The sequence below is a fragment of the Botryllus schlosseri genome, chromosome 10 (assembly GCF_051294905.1).
Source record: "Botryllus schlosseri isolate E-star chromosome 10, Bs_hap1, whole genome shotgun sequence".
NCBI lineage: Eukaryota > Metazoa > Chordata > Ascidiacea > Stolidobranchia > Styelidae > Botryllus > Botryllus schlosseri.
Window position 1 is genome coordinate 2,765,616 of NC_137245.1, and position 23,836 is coordinate 2,789,451.

At 42.2% G+C, this 23,836-nt stretch overlaps 4 protein-coding genes and 1 long non-coding RNA gene across 5 annotated transcripts in view; 4 read left to right on the forward strand and 1 right to left on the reverse strand.

Annotated features, from left to right (window-relative positions):
• The window catches only part of LOC145447823 (uncharacterized), a 245,308-nt gene that overhangs the window by 104,085 nt on the left and 117,387 nt on the right, over positions 1–23,836 (forward strand). The window lies entirely within an intron of this gene.
• The window catches only part of LOC145447847 (uncharacterized), a 287,550-nt gene that overhangs the window by 55,865 nt on the left and 207,849 nt on the right, over positions 1–23,836 (forward strand). The gene's annotated exons all lie outside the window — the stretch shown is intronic.
• LOC145447828 (uncharacterized) overlaps positions 1–23,836 on the reverse strand; it is a 119,096-nt gene that overhangs the window by 12,178 nt on the left and 83,082 nt on the right. The gene's annotated exons all lie outside the window — the stretch shown is intronic.
• Positions 6,359–10,233, forward strand: LOC145448988 (uncharacterized). Its single transcript, XM_080327445.1, has 3 exons — positions 6,359–7,714; positions 8,016–8,196; positions 9,160–10,233. Exons 1-3 carry the CDS (start codon positions 7,564–7,566, stop codon positions 9,308–9,310), a joined length of 483 nt encoding a protein of 160 aa, XP_080183571.1. The 5' UTR covers positions 6,359–7,563; the 3' UTR covers positions 9,311–10,233.
• Positions 15,146–16,359, forward strand: LOC145448690 (transcription factor Adf-1-like). Its single transcript, XM_080327156.1, has 4 exons — positions 15,146–15,630; positions 15,688–15,853; positions 15,917–15,990; positions 16,187–16,359. Exons 1-4 carry the CDS (start codon positions 15,489–15,491, stop codon positions 16,357–16,359), a joined length of 555 nt encoding a protein of 184 aa, XP_080183282.1. The 5' UTR covers positions 15,146–15,488.

The window sequence follows — 23,836 nt, forward strand, 5'->3', positions numbered from 1 at the left end:
TTGTCCGAATGGTTTTTCTAGAAAACACGGACGAAGACCGTTGGGATGAACTATAGAGTAGGGGTGTGCAATGAGAGGGTTCCAGCATATGAGACTTATTCAATACCAGGACAACCCCTTCTGCGTCGGGGCGCATGAAGACGTAAAGTTATGGTCATCAAACCGCTGATAAAATGCGGTGCCAAACAGTGGCGTAGCAGCCACCTGGCGGTTCTGGCTCTGCGCCAGGGGCGGCAAAATGAGGCTGCACAGTGACAGAGATGCCTGCATCATCGTGAAGCTTTGACGACGGAGATGCGATAAGGACTTTATAGTAAGGTCATCTAGTCTGCACCCCGTTTTTTTTTCTCCTTCGTGATTGCTGGGCGTCTAGCGGGATAACCGCGGATACCAGTTTTCGAGTCTTCGGTCTGACCCGGCCGGGGATCGGGCCCACGACCTACCGATCAAGAAGCCGGACGCATCACCATTACACTATCTCGTGCGGCGCGTAGACAGCCGGCTAAAAGAAGAGTGCTTGGTAGTCCTATAGCTGGCGTCCCGTGTGCTAAAATTTAATCAAACAGGTCTCAATCGAAAGCTAGTGTCGCGCCGATTCCGAAAACACGAATTAATATGTTAACATGGCGATGGAATCACTCTGAAATAGCCGTCACGGCCGATTGTTCGGAGAGTTCACACAAAAAGGAGAATGCCTGGCGAACAAACAGAAGATGGTGGCCTCAGTGTTGTTGAAGAATTTAGACGATGCATGTTTCAAGCATATAGGACAGATTAAAACTTGAAGCTGAAACTAGGTTTACCGGCATACACCACTTGAATCGTTAAACGATATATTTGGATTTTTGAATTCCCACGCGCTGCTGCAAAGCGAAAGTCACAATATATTCACCAGCGCTTTTAGAAGCACTTTTGACGACGAGGTGGACTTTTTGGAGTTAGCTGCGAAAATTGCCATGCCTTATACCTCGAATTAGGGATAATATAAATCAGGAGATTGCTAGCTTTTCGTACAAACCAATATGAGGCCTCTAGGACAGGGGCTCTCAACCTGGGGGGCGCGCCCCCGTTGGGGGGGCGTGAAAGCATCTTAAGGGGCGCAAGAATCGGTCAAATTTGATACAACTACGACATGAAAATTCCGTGATATAAAGAACACGTCGTTGTCTAATGCAAATTTAGCAGGAGTATGGGCTCCAGCTTCAGCTTGATTTGATATCATACAAAGCAAATCCGTTTGATTGGGGTGTTGGCTACTTCTGTGAAACTTGTTAATATGATTATATCGGTAGCAAGAATAGAAACCCGTTGGACACTATGCTCAATATCAATTTAGCTATACTTAGACGCCGAATACATTGTGCGGTCTGGCCTAGACCGTCGAGGGGTGAGATTATGCTTCCTTGCAAGTCCTCGTCGAAATTCTTGGCTAATCGACGGAAGTTATTGATTTTATGGGATTATATCATTTTATTGCTCGGGTTGATACATTTGGCGACGGTTGAACAAACAGTCACTGTGCACTTCAGCATTGTGGCCCGAGTTGTCGCTACGCATTGTGTACATTAGTAGATCAACTCATTGAATTGTAGGGTGGGAATTCACCCGTGACGGCTCGTCCTATAGGGCAACTTAAGCATTGCCCCACCTAATATTCTGTTCAATAACAATTCTTAACCATTTATAGACGCACACCAATCTATATATACCGAAATCACAGCGAAAATCGTATTCTTATTGTCATTTCGCTTGTGAATGCCCATATATAGCGAAGTCTCTGCGAAAATCGAATTCTCTTCCGTGTTTTCGCTTTGCGAATTCCTAGCCGGGACATGCCACGGTAGCGCTCATAACAAGATTTCACTGTCTATTCTCTCAAAGCCGCGCACAATAAAGAAACGTTGAGTTACTCTCTCCTATTCGTAAAATGGCCGAGCAAGCGGGGCAAATATGCCTGGTCGCCCCTAAGGTGTGATGTAACAATCGTATCTATATCTGAGCTTGATTACCATAATACGCGTTTAGTCGACCTTTGCTGGTATAGGTGGATTTTGATGGTGTTTCGCACCATAAAAACTCTTGAAACTTGGTATGTCATGTCGTGATGGTGGTATTTAACACTGCCACAAGTTTCATGGTTTCTACTTAAAGTTTAGGGTAGTAATTCCGTTTCCGTAGTAGAGTGTGTGCTGATCCGTCATGTATCGCAAACAGATTTTACTCAAAAACCGGTATTGGTATCCATTGATTTTGACGATGTTCAATACTGAGATCGGTTATGAAATTTGGCACGGTAAGTCTTAATGTTAGTATCGAACGCTGCACCAAGTTTTAAGTTTGTCACTGAACTGTGTTAGTGGTAATTTCGTTTCCTAATTCGAGTGAGAGCTGACTCGTCATTTATCGCTAACAGATTATATGCAAAGCCGGTATTGGTATCTATTGATTTTAACGATGCTCCTTACCTAGATCCGTCATAAGCTTTTGCATGGTATGTCTTGGTCTCAAAATACGTAAATGACTTGACTCGAGTCAATTTGTGTATTGACTCGACTTGGACTCGAGTCATTGCGCATGATTCGAAGCAAGTCCAGTGTTGGGATGACTCGAGTCACCTTTTTCGTATGACTTGACTTGACTCGTCACTTTGCTAAAATGACTTGACTTGACACGGCGTATCAAAAATGTGAAATGACTCGTGACTCGTGGCAGACTCGTGATGCCACGAGTCAATTTCAAGTCATAAAGTAATTGGTGTCGATAAAAACCACCGTCTTGCATATGGTCGGATTGTTCGCGAAACCCGTGAGAGCGACCAATCATTCAATGACCGTGCGTTTCACTGGGCCTCCATTGTTCTCTCCAAAATAAATTGACCTTAAACAAAGTGATCGAAGCTTACGTTGTTGTAAACTAGTGTAGTAGAGTATATAGTAATTTAATAGCAAACTGTTCTTACCTTAATCAAACCTCTTTGTTTTATTGAATTCGAATATAGTTCACAGTCCTCAACCATTGGTGCAGGCTCGAATTGTATCATATCAATTTGTAAATGTTCAATATATTGCCTCTTATCAATTCGTTTCTCTATTCTTTATTTTGGCTGGTAACTATATAAACTGAGGCTATGCAATCTCTTACGTAGTTTAGAAGTTCTACTATATGTGAGCGAAACAGCGACTTCTTGCATGTATATTTAACTCTATATTCGTTCATTGCTTCAAAATCAATGACCACTCAATTTGTATTTCAGATAGCTAGCAGAGTGCAGTAACGTAATCATGCCTCGTGCCTCGAAAGGGCAATTTGACTTGGATTGTGACTTGACTCGTGACTTGACTCGAGTCACCTCCAAAAATCGAGTAACTTGACTTGACTCGATTCACTTTGTAATTTCGTTTGTTGGTACTGGTGCTTGAAAATGCGACCAGAAACTGCTAAAAGTGAGAAAAATTGATATATTATAAATGCGAACCATTCAATATCACCAAACAGAGTTAAAAAAGTGGGTTTAGGAAGACTTTAACTGGAAACTGAGCAGTCAACACAATGACTTGGACTCGGACTCGAGTCATAATACCATGACTCGGACTCGATCCTCTGTTCGCTGACTTGGACTCGGACTTGACTCGGTGGGAATTGAAAATGACTCGACTTGACTCGAGTCAAACATATAAAAGTGAGATTGACTCGTGACTCGGATCCTTGGGACTTGGTTACAACCCTGCTTGGTCTTAGTATCGAACGCGGTACCAAGTCTCAAGGTTGATACTCAGTGATTAGGGCAGTAATTTCGTTATCAAGGTCGAGTATGGTAGAGATGTGCTCCGATCTGACACTTTAGCATACAACGCAAACAACGCACGGATTTCACGCAAAAGCCGGTGTATCTGCGGTAACGTTAACTAAGATGATGATATCATTCTCAGTTTGCATTCAAATATTTACTATTCTCCAATGTCAATTTCACCGTGAAATTGCTGCCTTCAAGTCATATGCTCACAACCCCCTGCTCTCAAGCGCGATAGTTATTTCGTTTTCGATGGCGGCTAACAGCTGATCACTTGATCAGCCTATTTCTCAGTAAATTTTGCCCAAAATTCGGTGTTGGTTTGTTCGCATTAATTTTGACAGTGTACCATACCGAAAAGGGCCATGAGACCACTTCTCGATGATGTCATGTAACAGTGTACCAAGTTTCAAGCTTTCATCCACGTATTTATTCGGTAATATATTTTCCAAAGGCGATTTCGCAGCAGACCTATAGACAGTAATAAAGCCGTATGTGTCGTGTTACAGTCTCCAGTTTCACGGCCAAAATCTCCTCTCCAGTTTCAAGGCCAAAATCTCCTACGCTGGACCGAGACCGAATTTCCGAGGCTGCTATTCTTAGTTCTTCAGAATGATGTTTTGGATTCAATATGACAGGCCCAATCTATGAGATAACAATTGCGCATGTGTCCGAACTCGTTGACCTTTCCAGTTGGGCTTACGCTATCTCTCGAGTTATAGTCATTTCCAGGTCTAGTGCGAACATGAACCGTGTTGAATCTTTGTTCCGTACGCCGTTTACGCAGTTACCACACTTCAAGTCACAGCTCACCGGCGGACCTCTCGTGGCACATACGTTAAAATCACTGTTGCCGGCAAACTCATGTTACCGTACCATCATTAAGTTACTTGTTCACGTTGGAAAACGCCATTGTTACGTCATCTTAATAAAAAGTCGATTGCAGCCCTTGCCCCACCACCCGATATTGTCACGAGCCGCCACTGGAATTCACACAAAAAGGTTGGCGTTTACACGAACCTGAACCTTTCAGAGGTTTACATCATCCCTAGTACAGACATACAAACCACTTCAGACCACACAATATTCTGACATTCATCGCTACCACAGAATGTGTCATCTAAAAAAATAGGTGATTAATCCACGCATTGAAGTCTATTGGACAAGTCTGCATCATTGGGATGGGTGTGCTTCAACGTCCCCATCTCATACAGTGGTCCTTGATATCTAAAACAACCTTTCTTAGAAGCATTGCACGTGCTTAGGCATTGCATGTGCTTATCGAGAGATTATAAAATCAACCGCAACGCAATTCTTCAAGATTGCGACTCTACCCGTTTCGCGACTTTATCCGTTTCGGGGTGAGTGCATATGGCCGGTCGCGCCGCTGCACCATTCGAGCTTTGATATGGTGAATGTCGTAACCCACCATATCAGAATTTGCCTATGAAAATACAATACCGTACCGGTACACCAAAGAGTTGACCAGAATAATTGAAGACGTGAAACATGGGCGAATAAAAAAATTCCATGTAACCTTGACATGTACATTGCAACTCTACATAATGTTATGATCCATTGTAATAAATGCAGTGTAATAAATGCAGTAATGTACCTGTGATATTCTTTGCTGCAGCTTTCAATGATCCAAGGTTGGTGTATCTTCTTTTAAGCTGCGTCATGCAAACAGCATCTCTCTCTTCGCGGGAGTAACAATCGCCACGCCTGAATCACGCGCCATGCTGACTACCTCGATGGTGATGTGCAAGCTGAGAAAGTGGAAAATCAAAATTTGCGAGTTTTTTTTTGTTGCTCCCATCTGCTGAATGAAATGATGCAATACTTCATGAAAGAGCATGCTTGTCATCCAGCTACTCATTCGCCAAGTTCAAAAGATCCAGGGGGTGCAGCTGTTGCCCAAAATGATTGCACCTTCTTTCGTGGATAGATCAACACTGGCGCAAGGTTACGTCCAGATACATTTACGCTACGCAGGTGCAAAGTGTGACTAGGGTACCTCGTTCTACAGATGAGATGCCTCCGACCTAACGATCTCGTTTCTGAGCTATGTGCTTTTGTATTTTTGTTACAGTAGACACTCCAGTCTCATCCGACCTGTATACATTCATTGCTGCAAAGGGAAACTGTTCCAAAGCTTGTTGGTGTACTTAATGAAAAAAGCTGGACATTTGTGGCGTTGAAAGCTAATGCTCGAGCAAGGCTTGTACTCTCAGCAATGCGGAGTAAAAGCGAATGCCTGCTTCGGAATCCTCGTGTACAAGCCGTTCCCACCTTGTTATCTTTGGACCATGCAGTTGGTAGTGGTGTCTTTCCAAACTGCCATTCAAGTCTACATAGGTTGTCAATTGATAAACCCTAAAACATCTTGGAGCATTTGCTGCGCTAACGAACGTTCCTCCTATTCATTAAAGACAGTCGTTGCAAAAGATTTTGCAAAAGATTTTGAAATCAGTTTCGTGTATGATTTATCTCTTGCCTTTTCCAGATACCTGTTTACGGTAGCTCCGCATTGAGCAGCATACGCTCCATGTCAACCACTCTGATTTTGTATGAAGCATCAGCAACTGCTAGTAGCACAATACTAAAATACTTCTTATAGTTTAAGAATAGTGAACCAGAGTTGGCTGGTGCTTGCAAAATGACATGCTTCCCGTCAATTGATCCGCGGTAATTTGGAAAATGCCATATTCTGTTAAATTCTTCAGCGATCTTTTCCCATTCAACTTGCGATGGAGGTGACATGACCAAAGGTTTTAAATCATCCCAAATAGCCGAACAAACCTCTGGAACAGTTTCTGAAACGACAGATTTGCTGATTCGGTATGGAAAGCCAATGAATGGTCTGGAAGGAATCCCCAGTCACTAAATATCTGTAAATGAAATATAATATAGAAATGAGGGATGCCAGAGAGAAGATAATACTAATCTCACCTCAACTTCACCCAAAGCCTTTCAGCTGCACCAATGGGTTTTCGCAGATTTGTTGTGATTTTGAAGGTTTCGGGTGTCATATGAAAGTACGTTTTGAATCGGTCACGATGATTGTGTCGAAGCACTTTCCCAAGTCGATGAAATTTGCCTAGAAATAAAATATTATATCAAATGGTTTCTAATGAATGAATATTTCTGAATATAAGCAAAAATTGAAAATGTGTGGAAGTGAGTTGTGAGTTGAAGTCAGTGGTATAATTTTCCAACTCCACAGCCCTGGCAGCAACACAGAAAAAATGGTACAAAAGTACTGACGAACAGCTAAGCAGCGACAACTAGTGTGAGATTTTGAAATTATACAAAAATTCTTCCTGGCGACAAAGGACCGGGTTGTTTAATTTGATGAAAGTGGATTCCAAAGCTGTTGAATGAAATATCGATCTACCCTCAGATAAAACTGGATCCATGCCGTCTGAATAGTTTGAGGCGCAAGACGGGTTGTCGATCAAATGCTGGCCAATTGAAGAACTGCATGCCAACACTGGCTGTACGATTGGGATTTTGATGCGTGTTTACGTTGCTGAGTGACATTTTCAGAATCAGGAGACTGCGATGCCGATCTTAGGCTTTGTTTTATCGGGGAGCGTGCATTCTCACAGTGAGCGAATGTCGTTGTTCATTTCTTTGCTTCACGCCTCGCTGGAGATTTCCGTTGACTCGCTCACTTCTTCACGTTCCGCACGGTCGTGGTGCGTTTCGAGAACGTATCGCAACAAGAAATTTCCGAGCGTTGCTAGAGAAGTAGACCTCTCTAGACCGCTATGAAAGTGGAATATAGTTTCGAAAATTGCTGGAATGAATACCAGGAGAAAGTATTGGTGCTGGTAGCTGCGTGTGTTTATTGTAAACATAAAAAAAGACAGAAGAGGAGATTCAGGGTTGGTGAAGATCTTCTAACCAGGAAACAAAAAGGTATATCGAAATTGTTGACCTTACCGTTACTTCTTCGTCGTTGCATCGGCAATGATTGTCAACTGAAATCATTCCGATAAGGAATTCTGCTATGGGCTTTGCAATGATGTTAAATGATCTGCTACAAACGAATGTGCATTAATTTGTATAATATACCGGTAATATATAAATTAGCGTTGGTGGCCAATTTCCTGTAAAATCTAACACAAAAAACGTGTCGGCCAGGGTATCTTTCTATTGCGTAGTAACAACATATTTTGAATGAATACCTTGATATACATATTCTCTTTTTGATTTACAGGTGAATATCATAAATTAGTGCCGGACATGAGATTACACCGACCGGAAAAGTACCGGACATATTTTAGAATGCCAGCTGCATTCTATAAACTCCTTGATCATGTCAAAGAATCTATAGCTAAGATTACAACAAACATGAGGAAGCCTATCAGTGCTGAAGAGCGCCTGGGAGTAACCCTGCCGTACGTATATTGATTATTGATGTGATCATTGAAATTCTATTTTGGGAATGGATGGAAGATTTTCAATTGTTGTTGGGGTGGGTAAAACAAATCACTAATTTTGAACCAGAGTAACTTAACAAGAGGTCAAGATTTTGTTGTTATGACAGTGGTTTCTTGAAAGCTTGCAGATTAGCTAAAGAGATATATTGAGGTTCGTTAGTAGGCTACTGTCCTAAATTAAATGATTTTTCATCATGTATGAATCGAATCAACATCGGATGACCTCATTGTTGTTTTAACGAACTATATTGTTCACGCCATTTTAAGATTTGAGCAATAGGGAGTGTTGTGAACTGACTTAATTCCCTGAACTGAAACCTGATAATACCATTGTGAGTCGTATAGTTTGTCGTGTGAACGTAGATAACAAAATATGAAATCGTACGATGTTTTGTGAACATTTCTCTCGTGGCTATTCGAGACATGCGTAGGTAATACCACGTAGAGACATCGATTCACATTTATTCATAACTATTTTCGCTGATTCGGAAGTCGATTGCATTGCCGTACGTGATTCAATAAAGTTACAAGTCGTGGAGACAGAAACAAAATATATTCGTCAGAGTGATACATCGAATACGTGTGCAATAGACAGGCTTCGTGGTACATCAGCCAACAAGGCCGTACGGCGTGGTTCCGCCGGTCGTCGAACGCAAGGGAACACGCAGCGAATCGTAACCGCAACCTTCTGAAGTCAATAATACATCTTGGAGTCAGATATACAATTATAACACCCCCAAGCATTCGCTCTGCGTTATACTTGTTGATGCGCTTTCCATTGCTAACTTCCAATGACAGTTCTTACTGGGAACCGACCTGTATGAGACTGATTTGTATTGGCTGCATATCATGGCCGCGTGAACACGATTTTTTGCCGTGCTTTAAAATGTCAAGTCCTCAAATTTGAATTATATTTTACAGCTTTGTAGCTCACGGAGGATCCTATACAAATCTTGAAACAAGGTATAGGATGAGCAAGACAGTTTGTCAAAAATTGTTCCTGAAACCTGCACCCAATTGTGATGCCATTGCCAACAAAAGAATCATGGGCGAAGATCGCCAAGGAATTTGAAAGAAAATGCCGCCAATCTCCCAGCTGCCTAGGGGCAGTAGATGGAAAACACATCCAAATCCGTGCACCAAAAAATTCAGACTCCATGTATTTCAATTACAATAAACACTTACAGTGTCGTACTTCTTGTGGTAGCCGATGTAAACTGTAAATTTGTTGTGGTAGATGTTGGTGGTTTCGGAAAGTGTCCTGATTCTCGCATCTTACAATCATGCACATTTGGCAAAACATTAAAATAGTTTAGCTTGCCTTCAGATAAAGTTCCAACTGATCAGACTGAATGCGTTCCACCAGTGTTTATTGGGGACGAGGCGTTCCCTTCACAGCGGAATCTACTCCATCCTTATTCCAGCTCTAATCTGGATGATGAGAAAAGTATTTTTCAATTACAGACTTTCTCATGCGCGCCGAGTCGTTGAAATGGCCAACTGGCATATTGGTTGCCCGATTTAAAGTGCTGTATGGACGCATTGATGCAGCACCTGAACATGTCGACACTATCATCAAAGCAAGCACAGTCCTTCAAAATTTTTCATGCGATGAAAAAATTGGCTTGCCTGAACCTACAGACAATGAAGAATCAGCATACCTCGCTACAGACTTAACTAGGCTCCGGATGGTGGGGAGACCATACAGTTCTGAAGCTGCAAGAGTTCGCGCTGCCTATGCTGATTACTTCGTGGGTAGTGAAGGATCTGTGCCTTGGCAGTCAGATCATGTCTTTGGAACTTGATGGGACTTCTGATATAGGAGAGCAACACGCGTTTTGTGTTATGTTGCTGTTCAGTCTTACACTTGTTTTTTTACTATGATTTATTATTGCCTTGCATGTTCCTGACATTTACGAAGGCACTGGTTTCTTAGTTTCACAAGATTTATTCAGAGTTAATTGAGACAGACGTGTCTAGTCGTTCGCTTCAATATCTTCCTACATTAGCTCTGCGATGAGCTTCCATACTTGAACTTTGAATTTTATCTGCCTTTGAGGGCTCAAAGAGGGTAGAGGGCTGAGAATGCATAGCTAGAATTTTTCGCTCGGCCCGCCAATGTATTTTCAACTTCTTCTCATTTGGCCCGCGGAGGAAAATAATTGCCCAACCCTGATATGGAAGCTGGTTTCAAGGGCGATTTTCAATAGCTTTTTTTTACTGTGAGGTGGTGAAATTGCAGTCTCAATAGTACACTGCATTCGTATATAGAAACGAGTAAGTTTGGAATCTGCTAGACCGATGGTTCCACTAATTTTTTCACTCGACCCAGCTTGTTCAGCTCAACTTATATTCATCACTACCCCTGAAGACAATATGTAGGGTAAAGTGATGTGGCTTATAGGTTTACGCATACTTCTTCCATTTTAATCCACTTACCTGCGCGAAAACAGTCACAGCAGTCGCATTAGGATTAGTCTCAGTGCAACAACCTACCTTCAAATGAATTTGATGTCCTATTCAAACAAGTTTGGGGGACATTTGGCATAAATTTAAAAGACAGCATAGCATGACTCAGCAACTGGACTGCAGATTCAAACTTGGTGTAAGATACGTGCTCGTTTTGACATGACGATAAAAATGAAGGGGGCGAAATCTTTTTGACCATCGCCAAGGGGGGCGCATGTCCATAAAGGTTGAGAACCGCTGCTTTAAATTGTAACCCGAGGTTCGTATAGATGAGCACTGAGCAGCTTTTCCGCTCTCGGCTGGCCCGATTTCCACATTCGTCCCAACTGTTCGCGATGCGGCTGCCTCGTCACTATTTCTGTACATTATTAGACACTTTGCGTTGTGTTATAATATATTGCACACAAAATACAATGCCAATTGCACGCACTGAACGAACGAAACACTATTAAAAAGCAAAGTAAGATGAACGGACAGGTATATCTGCTATTCGCGTACAAGAAATAATAACAGTGCAAAATTCGTGTGCATTTGTAGTACAAACGGAAGCATTCTATTACACTTTTCTCACAGAGATGAACTTCATAGACCTCGCACCTGAAGATATAGGGATCGTTTTGTCAGCTCGCTCAGTGCAATAGACGCAATTTCGCCGCGTCTCCGAATGCGTAGGCATATGGGGCAGGGAAGCGTTGAAACGAATCCCTTTCGATGACCAAGTTGTAAGACGATATTCGGCAGCCTTTGTGGTAATAATGTCTCACAATAGTCCCGTAACTAACTTATCACGGGACCGTTGCATTTTGATATGCTATACGGCCATTACGAATGCATATTTCCAGGCCATATAGGATGACATTGTGGAGCCAGATGCAGGACTTTCGGGTGAGCTCGTATGACTTCCACAATTTTTCATTCGCATCCACGCAACCCATGAATTGATTATAATCTATGCTTACCATATTTTGGAAATCAAAAAAGTGGACACTTTTTCAGAAATTTGCAACTTGCAAAACCGGAGTAAAATTCCCAAAAACCGGTTAATTTTTCCCACTTTGTGATCGGTTGACTAAAAAAAATTGACTAAAAAAAAAAAATTAAAAAGGTCTTCACTTCTGCTCAAAGCTCAAAATAACGTTTTTTACTCCACATTGTCAGGTGGATGACTAAAAAAAAGGTCATATTTTCGCTCAGAGCTAAAATCACCGTTTTTCACTCCGAAATACCCGCCGGAGCTTCACTTATGTGCTAATACGCGGCATGTCACTCGCCATTTGCTCTAAATCTGCCTAAATTTTCAAAAAAGAGGACAAAATCTCAAAAAAGAGGACAAAACGGCGTCCTCCGAGGACACTTTCAAAAATGTCAAAAAAGAGGACAAATCCTCTTAAAAGAGGACGTATGGTAAGCCTATTATAATCTTCTTCGCTGTGCGGCCGGCATTGAAATTCTCCGCGTGGATATTGAGAGTAGACTGTTGACCGTTGTTGTTGTTGTCGCGTGTTCAGGCAGGGGATCGTCGACAGTACATACACCGGCTTATGATCGAACTTGGCGTAACATAGCCTACGTCTCCGCACATGATGCCACACTCTTGGCTTTGTTTCGCATCGTTTTCCTCAAAATAATAGCGACCACCAGCATGGGCAGAAAATATCAGCAGCAAGACAATTTCATTGCATGATGTTTATTGCTAAGTTACACGACGACTCGGTACCCAATCGCTATGTGCGCGGTTGACTGGATGGCGTGTCGCGTGTAAACTCAACGAATTTGTAACGTACGACCGCCACGTCGGCCACTGGGATTAAACAGACCGTATTTCATCATGCATTGTCAAGCACGGCAATCTCCATCGCCGCAGTTGATCAATATAACTGGGCAACATGGAGCACCAGTACAGACAACATGCAGCACCAGTACAGAATGACGATCGTCGAAAAATACTAAACGATACGCGTTTTTTCAACATAGTCGCTATTGGTGCGGTGTCTACGCGTCGTATGAGACGACGAGGTCGTGTACCTTCATCTCAACGGACTGCTTTCTTGCAGCTCGTTCAGCGATCTGCGCTTTTGTTATCGTTTGCCTTCTTTTAGGATTTCGGCTTCTGCTATTCGCTCTACAAAATACATGGCTTATAGCATGTAAGATAATTCACACCAACCTGATGTTCTCGTCGGCGTGGCTATTGGCGAATTGGCGATTAAAACTTTTATCTCTGAAATCGTCAGTAAGAATGCATTTAATACAACGCTGGATGAATTAATTTAGGTCGCACAATGTAGATTAATTAGGGTATCACAATGTACGAACTCACCACCGTCCTGACAACTGTTTGCAGTCATTGACGTATCTTCTTCCATGAGTTTGACACATTACATATCTATATACTTTTTGCATTTAATATATATGCTAATATATATGTTGGAATGTAACACAATATGAACAATTACCCATGAACGTTACTGCCGCTCCCCAAAACCCCCAATGGGGGGCGAGCTCGAAGGGGGCCCAAAATTATTTCGTGAACTAGCATAAATTATAGAGTATTTTTTGAAAATTCATGCAACATTTTCAAAAGTTTTTCGCGCACGACGCGATTTCATGTTGCCGATTGTCTTGAAGTTTGAGTACCCCAAGAAAAATACGCAAGATTTATAGAAATGGGCATGTCGGCATTGGCCATTACCGCGCCACGATTTACCAAGACATATGAAGTTTTAGGCGATGTAACATGTGACTTCAAGAAGTGGGCCAGGGTAGGCCAGGACGATCGGCAGCGAGAAAACCTTGGCTGAAAACGACCGCCCTTATGTTGACCGAAGACATCGTTATATATACAAAATACAAATAGGCTTAGGCCCCTAAATGACTGGCGCCGAATATTCCTGCATCGGCAATCTGAACCTCACAAGACAAATACCATCCCGCAGAGAAAAATTATATGCCAGTGAAGAAATACCAATTTGAAATAGTGTGCTTCTTTTACTTCAGTAGCCTACGTTTGGGCGATTCTATATTTTTTGATATAGCAGGTACAGGAGCTAACCAAATAACATCATGTTACGGAGTCATACCAAAGGGCCCCACAGTTTCAAAGACACCTCGCTCAACTCTACCGGTAAATCTGATTACGTGAGCAGAGAGGACAAGAAATTGATATGCAATTCCCTATCTTTATTACCGATTTATCATGATTTATCGAAAGTTTTCGCGCTTCGCGATGGCTCACTGCACAGTACGGCTAATTTCGTGGCAAAAGTGAACAACGTGATTGGGTGTAGGTTTATCATCCTATGGTAACCCAAGACCCAAGTTTATTTGGGTGACCTGACGAAGTGCTGTTTTGTTCCTCCCAACGGGTGAATTTTTCGCGCATGGCGCGTCTAGGTGAGAAAAGCTGGCCCAGGCAAAGGCGCCCAACCTAGATGACGAGTATCACGGTAAACAGCGGATAGCGTGAGGGGGTCTGGGGGGCGGGGATCCCCAGAAGTTCAGTTCATCATCATGTGGGGCCCGAAGACCAACGTTTTGGGGGGGGCTGACGAAGTGCTGTTCCGGCCCTGCAACGAAGTGCTGTTGCGGTCCTGCAATTACTCTACGGTGCCAGTCCCGTATATGGGTTGCATGCGGCAATTTGGCCCGTTCACATTGACCGATGGACATGGACAGGCAAGCATTTATTCTAGACCGTAGCTGCCCGTCACTACATCTTGATAACTCCGTAACGCGCATCACTCAGGGACAGTCATTCTCAACCTTAGTTACCAGGCAAAATAGAAAATAGTGAAGCGAATTGATCAGATGCAATACATTACCCTTTTGCAAATTGATATGACACACTTCGAGCCTGCGCCAATGGTTTAGGACTATATAAACTATTTGCGAATTCAATTTCAGTAAAACAAGAGGTTTGGTTAAGTTAAGAACGCAGAACAGAAATAGACATTTTGCTATTAAATTACTTTACTATACTATAGTTTACGACAACGTATGCTGTCAGCTTCGATCACTTCGTTTGCGATCAATATATTTTTTAGAGAACAATGGAGGCTCAGTAAAACGCACGATCATTGACTGATTGGTCGCTCTCACCCTCACGGGTTACACCAGCGTTGCGCGAAGAATCCGAACATATGTAAGATGCAGTGATTTTTATCGACACCGATTACTTGATGACTTGAAATTGACTCGTGAATTGTGCTCCGAGTCACGAGTCAACCCACATTTCTGATAAGCCGAGTCAAGTCAAGTCATTTTAGCAAAGTGACTCGAGTCAAGTCAAGTCACACGAAAAAGTGATTCGAGTCTGATGACTCGAGTCATCACAACACTGCAGACTCGAGTCATCCCAACACTGCAATGAATATAAATATTAGTAGAAGCTAAACAAGCTCATTATCTTCAAGAACACCGGTGATAACAGGTGAAGCTCTTTTCCGGCCATAGCGAAAGTCCGAATCCTTTGTGATAGTTTTAGAGAAGTATTAAAAGCCTGGAATAGACGATCCGTAAACGCGTCCGTATCTTTCTCTCCTTATTTCTCTGCTCAAACGGATGCGTGCGAGTGAGAAGAGGGACGAGGAAAAAATGAGGAGCAGAAAGAGCAAAAGTGTGAGAACCCGCACGCGTTCGATTCCACGCGTATTTTCCATGCGTTCAGCTAGCTGCTAGCAGATCTGTCTCTGTAATGATCGGGAATATGAGGTTGTGACGCGCTTTGTGAAGTTGCACTGATTAATCAGGGGATTTTATGCTATTTTCAGTAGTAAAACAAAATGAGTTTAATTGAAGATGAACATCTAATTACTGCTGTACAATTGCGACCGGAGATATACAATCAAAGCCATCCTGACTACTACAACAAGGTTGTCAGGAACAGAATATGGCGGGACATAGCTAAAGAATTTGGACTTGGAGGTATGTAAAGTATGCAGAGACTTTTTCATGCTCGTCATTGTACACAATAACATTCAGAATCCAACGGGGAAGACCTTGCCAAGAGATGGCGGTATCTCCGTGACAGGTACGTTAGAGAGCGCCGAAAGTACGTGCCTTCTGGGTCAGCTACCAATGCGGAGGGCTCAAATTGGCAGCTGATGCCACTACTAAGGTTCTTGGAACCTTCTATGCACAATCGTAGGTGAGTATTTCTACTTGTGTAGACGTGAATGGGCCGTTTCAACATTGTAATAATACAATCCAGCACATCGACAAACATGACCATCATCGGCAGCAGCTCGAGCGTGGAGGTGGCAGGGGTAGACCATATGTCAGCGCGTAAGTTTGTACATTCTCATTTATGACAAGATGACTAACCTTGAATCGATTGCAAACGCAATAATTTGCCATTTCCTGGTAGAACTCTGATTGAATGAATATCATCTAATCTTGTGGATAGGAAAGTTGTCTGGACCCAGTCACATTTTTGAATAAGTGATTTTCTGTGTTTCATCAAATAATACTCAAATTTCAGGTGAATCGGACACCTGCCAGACTCCTGCTAGGTCTGCAATTCCACTGTCGCGTACCCCTGCACGCAAGAATTCGTCAAGGCTGCAGACAGAAGTTAATCGGGTTCTCGACATTGTTGAGAAAAATGCCACAGGTGAGATTTATACGATACTTTCACTACCAACATACTCATGAATACATGCTTTTATTTCGATCAGAGGACGAATACGACCTCTTCATGCTATCGATGTCGCGCAAGGTGAAAAAAATAAAAAAAATCCACGTAGAAAACAGCTACTCAGGCTGCAAATACACACATTGGTGTGTGAATGTTCTGAAGAGGAGTAGATGGACAAGTTTTTGTAAATTTCGTTAACAGTGATTCCATGTCGAATCAACCAAATGTTTATATTTTGGCCTTGATGTTTTAACCGAATTTTGAAAATATCAGTAACTTGAAAAATATTTTGTAGAGTTGATTTAGTACTACCACCAGATATTAAAGAAGAGTAGTAGGGTCGATTTGACATGGAATCAACCTTTAGTTTGTTACTGTTTTGACCTTCGAGTTCTGAGTTGTCGTTTTATATTTCTTGGCATCGCTTTCTTGTGACACGCTAGCAATCATCTGGGATTGATGGTGGCATGTAATTAGTCACTGTGATAGATCATTGCTGTGGAATCAGAGTAGCCTGCATAAAATCTCACGGAAACGATGACATGAAAATATGAAGTACCGGTATTCAAAATAAAATTTCTTTCTTCGATGTTGTGCATTTAGTAAATAATCTGCTCTGATTCCACAGCGAAGATATGGCTTTGCTCCACTAGTGTTTTTGCCATACTTTTTGGTAAGGTTCAAGTTGCTGTTTCTGTATTTTCTTGCATTGCTTCGTTGCGCTGTGGAATCAGAGTAGCCTGCAGAAAACCTGACGGAAACGATCACATAAGAATTATGAATTAACCTAACTTTCTTCGATGTTGTGAATATATTCGATAATCTAATCTGATTCCGCAGCGAGGATATGGCCTGGTTCCACAGTGACGATATGGTCTGATCCCTCAGTTTTGTTACTGTTCCGATATGCTTCTATGCTGCAGCGACGATAGATAACTGTGCTTCATTTCTTGTCGATATTTATTCGTGTAGAGAGAGAGAGAGAGTCTTTATTTTCATCCAACCAAAATACATAACACACGGCAGTGATGGTGGTACAGAAAATATGCTTGCACAGTATTCGGTATTAGATAGGAATGATCGATAAGACCGTGAAGGTCATCTAGTCTGATCACACCAGCATCAAACAGGTACACTTGACTCTAAGCAGTCTGGCTGTAAAAAAGGTTACAGTAGTTAAAAAAATAAAATAGAAGAAAAATTAAACGATGGTAGCAAATGATCAATGAAGCAATGTCTGGGCGAGGTAGGGCAACAGTGTTAGTGTAACGACAAGAGGTGATCAAGTAGGGCTTTTTGAATCTATTATAAGGCAATTCACGGATGTGTGGTGGTAATGCATTCCAGATGATAGGTCCCGAGTAGTCGATAGATCTCTTAGTTAGGTTGCTATTGGGTGGGGGTAAGTAGATATTTCCTTTAGACGAGGATCTCGTGTAGTGGGAGTGGACATTTTTGGCAGGTATGAAAAAGTCATCAAACACAGGAGGCAAACTATTGGAAAAATATTTGTGAATGACTTTTGATACTTCGAAGCGATATAGTTTGTCAACTTGCAAAATTCGGTGCTTACGGTAGTAAGGCGATAGTTTGGTACGTAAAGGTACAGATGAGATCAGCCGTATCGCACGGTTTTGCAGGGTTCGAATTCTGCACAAAAATGTTGTGCATGCACTTCCCCATACTACGATTCCATATTGCAGGTGAGAGTGGAAAAGAGAGAAATAGATGGTTCGTAGTACTGATCTGGAAACCAAAGATTGCAGACGGGTCATTATTCCCACACACCGAGCTAGTTTTGATATTGTGCACTCAATATGCTGCTTCCAGGACATTTTGGCATCAATGGTGACGCCAAGATATTTTGCTGAGTCACATATGGAGATTTGTTTATGATTGATGTCCACAGTGAAACCATAGTGTCCTATATGGTGTCGACACAAGCAAATCGCACGGTTCAATGAAATTGTATCACGTCACAGTTTCCATTTGGCTACAGGCAATTTGACGGTGATTTTTGACCGACTTGCCGAGCATTAAATTTGATGAATCGGGTATCAATCGAAAGCTGACGCTGTACTGCTTGCGAAAATATAAATTTTATTCCACTCATGGCCCTGGAACCCCCACAATCAGCCCCAAATTATTCATTGTCGAGTAGATTGGCAATGTGACGCAACAATGCTGTCAGGTGAAACGAGAGACTAGCTCAAGAGCAAGGATGCGGCCGAGCGGCGAGAGTGGGATCAGCTGACGTCGCGGCAATAGCAATGTGCAACTGCGCCACAGAGAAACGCTGCGCTGTTGATACTTTTTCTATGCGCTTCGGTACAATCGAGCACACACCAGCCTTTCCTTGACTTGTAAGTGTAGAACTTGGTCCACAGAATGTATTAGGGCCCTACCAATTTTCGCGCAATATCTTTCAGCTGATAGAGATATGTAGGCTACGTCTAAGTAGTCTACATTGGATATGTCAGATTATTATGATATCGATTGCCTAGGCCCGCTTGTTGCGTAGGGCTCCAGAGATGCGTGGCGCTGTTGATACTTTCTATGGGCGCTTCGCTAAAAGCGAGCACACACCAGCCTTTCCTTGACTTGTAAGGGTAGAACTGGGTCCACAGAATGTATTTGGTCCCTGCCAATTTTCGCGCAATATCCTTCAGCTGAAAGAGATATTTCTAGTAAGAAAAATATACTTTCAAGTAATAAGATTCACTCAAGACAGCAAATTTAGATAATGTAAATATATCATAGTGTTGAGGTTTCACTCTAGTCCCCATAAGCACCACGTCGGTGACCTTAACACCAAATTCCGAGAAGGCGAAAAAGTGCAAACTCTGTTGGGCCGAATGGACAATGGACATTCAGTTATTCACAGATGCGAAAAAAAATGATGCAAATCCGTTTTACGTAAGTTACATTAGGAATATAAATACAGGCTACAGAATGAATATAATATAAATATATGTGATACCACTGTATTACTTTTGACGCAAAAGGTCCCTGGCATTCAGAAAACTGTTTGGTGATTGAAAAATGCTAAACCAAATTCCAACGTCAACGTTTATAGTGATATCAGATATATTCCAGTGAAAAACAAAGGTATGAATTTGGTGGTAACATTTTGGAATCATTTGGCAGGTATGGCCCGCAAGATTTCTAGTAACGGATTGAATCCGGACAGTGATACCAGTTTAATTCGACACTCCTGCTGTTAAACTTTATTCAACAATCAACATTTTACCTGCTGCATTCGCGGACCAAGTCCTACCCATACGGATCAAATAAAAGCTTGTAATGCATGCTCATGCTCAATGCTCCTTGCTCACACTTAACCATAAAAGCGACTATAGAAAGTATCGACACCCACCATCAACAGCGCGACGTGTCTCTGGAGCCCTACGCAACAAGCGGGCTAAGGCAATCGATATCATAATAATCTGACATATCCAATGTAGACTACTTGGACGTAGTCTACATATCTCTATCAGCTGAAGGATATTGCGCGAAAATTGGTAGGGCCCTAATACATTCCGTTGACCCAGTTCTACCCTTACAAGTCAAGGAAAGGCTGGTGCGGGGCCTACGTAGGCCCCGGCTGGTATGTGCTCGCTTGTACCGAAGCGCATAGAAAAAGTATCAACAGCGCAGCGTTTCTCTGTGGCGCATTTGCACATTGCTATTGCCGCGACGTCAGCTGATCCCACTCTCGCCGCTCGGCCGCATCCTTGCTCTTGAGCTAGTCTCTCGTTTCGCCAGACAGCATTGTTGCGTCACACTGCCAATCTACTCGACAATGAATAATTTGGGGCTGATTGTGGGGGTTCCAGGGCCATGAGTGGAATAAAATTTATATTTTCGCAAGCAGTAAAGCGTCAGCTTTCGATTGATACCAGATTCATCAAATTTAATGCTCGGCAAGTCGGTCAGAAATCACCGTCAAATTGCCCGTAGCCAAATGGAAACTGTGACGTGATACAATTTCATTGAACCGTGCGATTTGCTTGTGTCGACACCATATAGGACACTATGGTGAAACCATGATTGGCATTATTTAAAAGGAGCATCTCGGTCTTATCTGCATTCAAACTTAGTTTGTTTGCTTGCAGCCATCTCGACACTTTTGGGAGTTCCCTATTCACAGATGCATGCAAATCATCGACAGTGTTGGAGGTAATGAAGAGGTGAGTATCATCAGCAAATAGCGTTGTGCGGAATAAAGATGCATTAACAATGTCGTTAATATAAATGAGGAAAAAAGTCGAAAAAAGTCGGTCCAAGGACTGAGCCTTGTGGCACTCCACAAGTTATATCTCTGGTAGTCGTTCTTAATGTCCCCAGTTTAACAAATTGTTTGCGGTTTGCCAGGTAGCTTTCAAGTAGAGTTGCTGCAATACCCCTGATTCCATAGTGCTCTAGCTCAGTGCTCTTCAACCTTTTTCGACATGGTACACCCTTTTAACGTTTGCTCAAAACTCGTACACCCCTGTTGATTAGGGGTCTTCAAAAATGACTTTTTTTCTCAAATCGTACTGGCTACTTGATGAAATTTTTAGGTTACCTAACTTAAGCCTACACACCAAATTTGGTTCAATTCCAACCAGTAGTCGCATTGCTACGGGAGAAGAAAGTTTCTATTTATTATATAGAAATAAATAATGAAAAATTATAAATTTTTCTGTTGACCCCATGAAAGTATTAAGTTGTCTATAAAAACGATGTTCTTCAAATTTGGTTCAATTCCGACCTGGGATACATATCCCTGATTCCAACTAGTAGAAGCGGAGTTATTGCCGTCAAAAAATTTGGATATGAATAAAATAGTATTTGGTCACGGAGTCTATTCGCATCCAGTTAGGCCGCCCGCCACGCAAATTGGAATTTATTTCGTGTCAGCCCAAAAAAGCATGGCATCACAAACGATAATCAACCTAAATGTAACAGTATTGGGGAGAGAGTAGGTAAAGCTACTGCTGCTGAATCGGTAATTCAGATCAGCGATGATAGCAGGCGCACCGGCCTACTGCGTATCAGGGCTGCGCCACACCACACACAGTCGATAGTAGCACGTGGGCTGCAAGAGATGTCAGTAACCTCAGATCGTATGCCGCTATACAGTCTATTGATGCTAATTTGCACCACTAATACCAAAATACTAAATTGCAAATGTATGTCGAAATATTGGACATAAAATCGGCATTTTAAAACAAAAGGGTTTCGATTTCAACATGGAAGCTGTTTCGACCCTGGCTGGCTACGTCACTTTATTTATATGCACTGCGGTATTTATCAATGTCAATTCAAGGAGTTTGAGCTATCGCGGCGGTTTCCTCAAAAATCACTAAAAGCCAAATGACTAGCCGAACACATGTTTGTTAACTGCATACTTTCCAACACCAAACGGAACCATTGGTCTATTGTCGACGGCTAAATGAATAGGAGAAATATTTGCTTGTGACATCACAATCATGCGGTGTACAGAATTACACTTGAGATAACATCGTACGTCGTACCCTATTGCTCATTAACCTGTGCGTCAACCTGTACTGGTGACCCATAAACCTGCCTTTGTGATAGCTAGCCATCGGCTCTTTGTAATTCGGATCTGGTACACCCTTGTACACCACATCCGAGTGGTACACCCTTTGCAAATTCTGGTACACCCTAGGGTGTACGACAACCCCGGTTGAAGAGCACTGCTCTAGCTTGTATCTTAAGATTCTGTGGTTAACTGTGTCGAAAGCTTTGCGGAGGTCGATAAAAATGCTGCAGCCACTTTCTTTTTGCTTGATGGTTTTGTAATGGTCCGTTACAATTGATAGTATTGCATGGTTGGTGTTGTGGTTTGATCTGAATCCATGCTGAGTCGGGGACAGTACTGCATTCAGTTCAAAAAAATTCTTGAGTCTGCAGTCAATCAGTTTCTCAAAAACCGTGGCAAGATTTGGCAAAACAGATATTGGTCGGTAGTTCGAAATTAGCTTTTTACAGCCTTTCTTAAACACTGGCATTACTCTGGCAGTTTTCAGTGCATCTGGGAAAATGCCTAGACGTATCGACTCATTAAAGAAAATGCATATAACATCACCAATAATATTAAAGACTAGCTTCAGAAAGTGTGTTGGGATGAGATCGGGTCCTACTGCTTTGTTACTTTTCATTTCAGATAATATGATCGCAACTTCTCCTTCACTTGTCGGCTCAAGAAAAATGGATTTCTGAGGGCCAGGACTCAAGTACGAGAGAAAGTCATCGGATGAGTTTGGTATTGAAGCTGCAAGATCCGGACCAATGTTGCAAAAATACTGATTGAACTTTTCTGCTACTGCAAGCTGGTCTTTGATCATGCTGCCATTCTCGAGTAGCTCGACGTCATCAGCACTCTTGGGAGCATTGCCTTTAGTTAGGTTGATAATTTCTCCAATGGTTTTCCATGTGTTGTTGGGATCTTTGGAGCACTCTTCGAATCTTTTTTGGAATTATGCTTTTTTGGCATTTTCTTTCATATGCGTCACTTGGTTTGCATATTTTTTGTACACTTTTTTCCCTTCGCTTGTGCCTTGCAGATAGTAGTGCTTATGCATTCAATCCCTTGTTTTGATCGCAACTAGTATGTCATGACCAATCCAGGGTTTCGATTTCAAGCGCCTTGCATTGCGGTTGACTTTCCTAATTGGGAAAGATGTGTCGAGGGCTGCCCGCAGTTCCTCAATAAATTTTTCAAAGTGGCAATTGTAGTTGTCAATTGTGAGTGGAGGAATTTTGTAGTTGTTGAAGGTATTGCTGACAATTTCAATATACTCTTCAATACCGCGTGGGTTTAAGGGTGTTCGAGATTCAAATTCTTTAGCACATTGTGGCAGGGCCAATTTCATGTGGCAGATGATTGGATAGTGATCAGTCATACTGTGTTGGAGCACAAAAGGGGACAGGTGATATTGATGAGTGTTACAGTAGAAGTGATCTAGTAGAGTTTTGGATTGGTCAGCTATTCTTGTGGGTTCAGTAATTATCTGAGCTATTCCATAAGAATCAAGCATTTCACGGTACCTTGTGTTGAAGTTGGTGGTCTTCAGCAAATCAATATTTATGTCTCCCATAATAAATATTTGTTCGTTAGCTGCCGTTAGCGTTTCCAGTATATTTGAGAATTCGTCAAGAAAAGTCTCTTGCTTTGTTCCTGGGTGTTTGTAGATGACTGCCACTGTGAGAGCTTTTTGTACATGTACTCTGACAAATATATATTCTACGCCTTCGGTTTCAAATTTTACGTCGGGCATCATGTCATATCTCAGACCTTCATTAATGTATAGTCCAACACCACCAGCGTTCGTTTTAGATGGCGAGTGTAAAAAGTTGAAACCTGTCAGGTTAACATTAATTGTTGGATGTTCTTTCAACTTGGTCTCAGAGATTCCGATGATGGTTGGTGAGCAATTAAACATCTCAAACAGGGGGGGAATTTCATCTAGATGAGCTTGGAGGGAT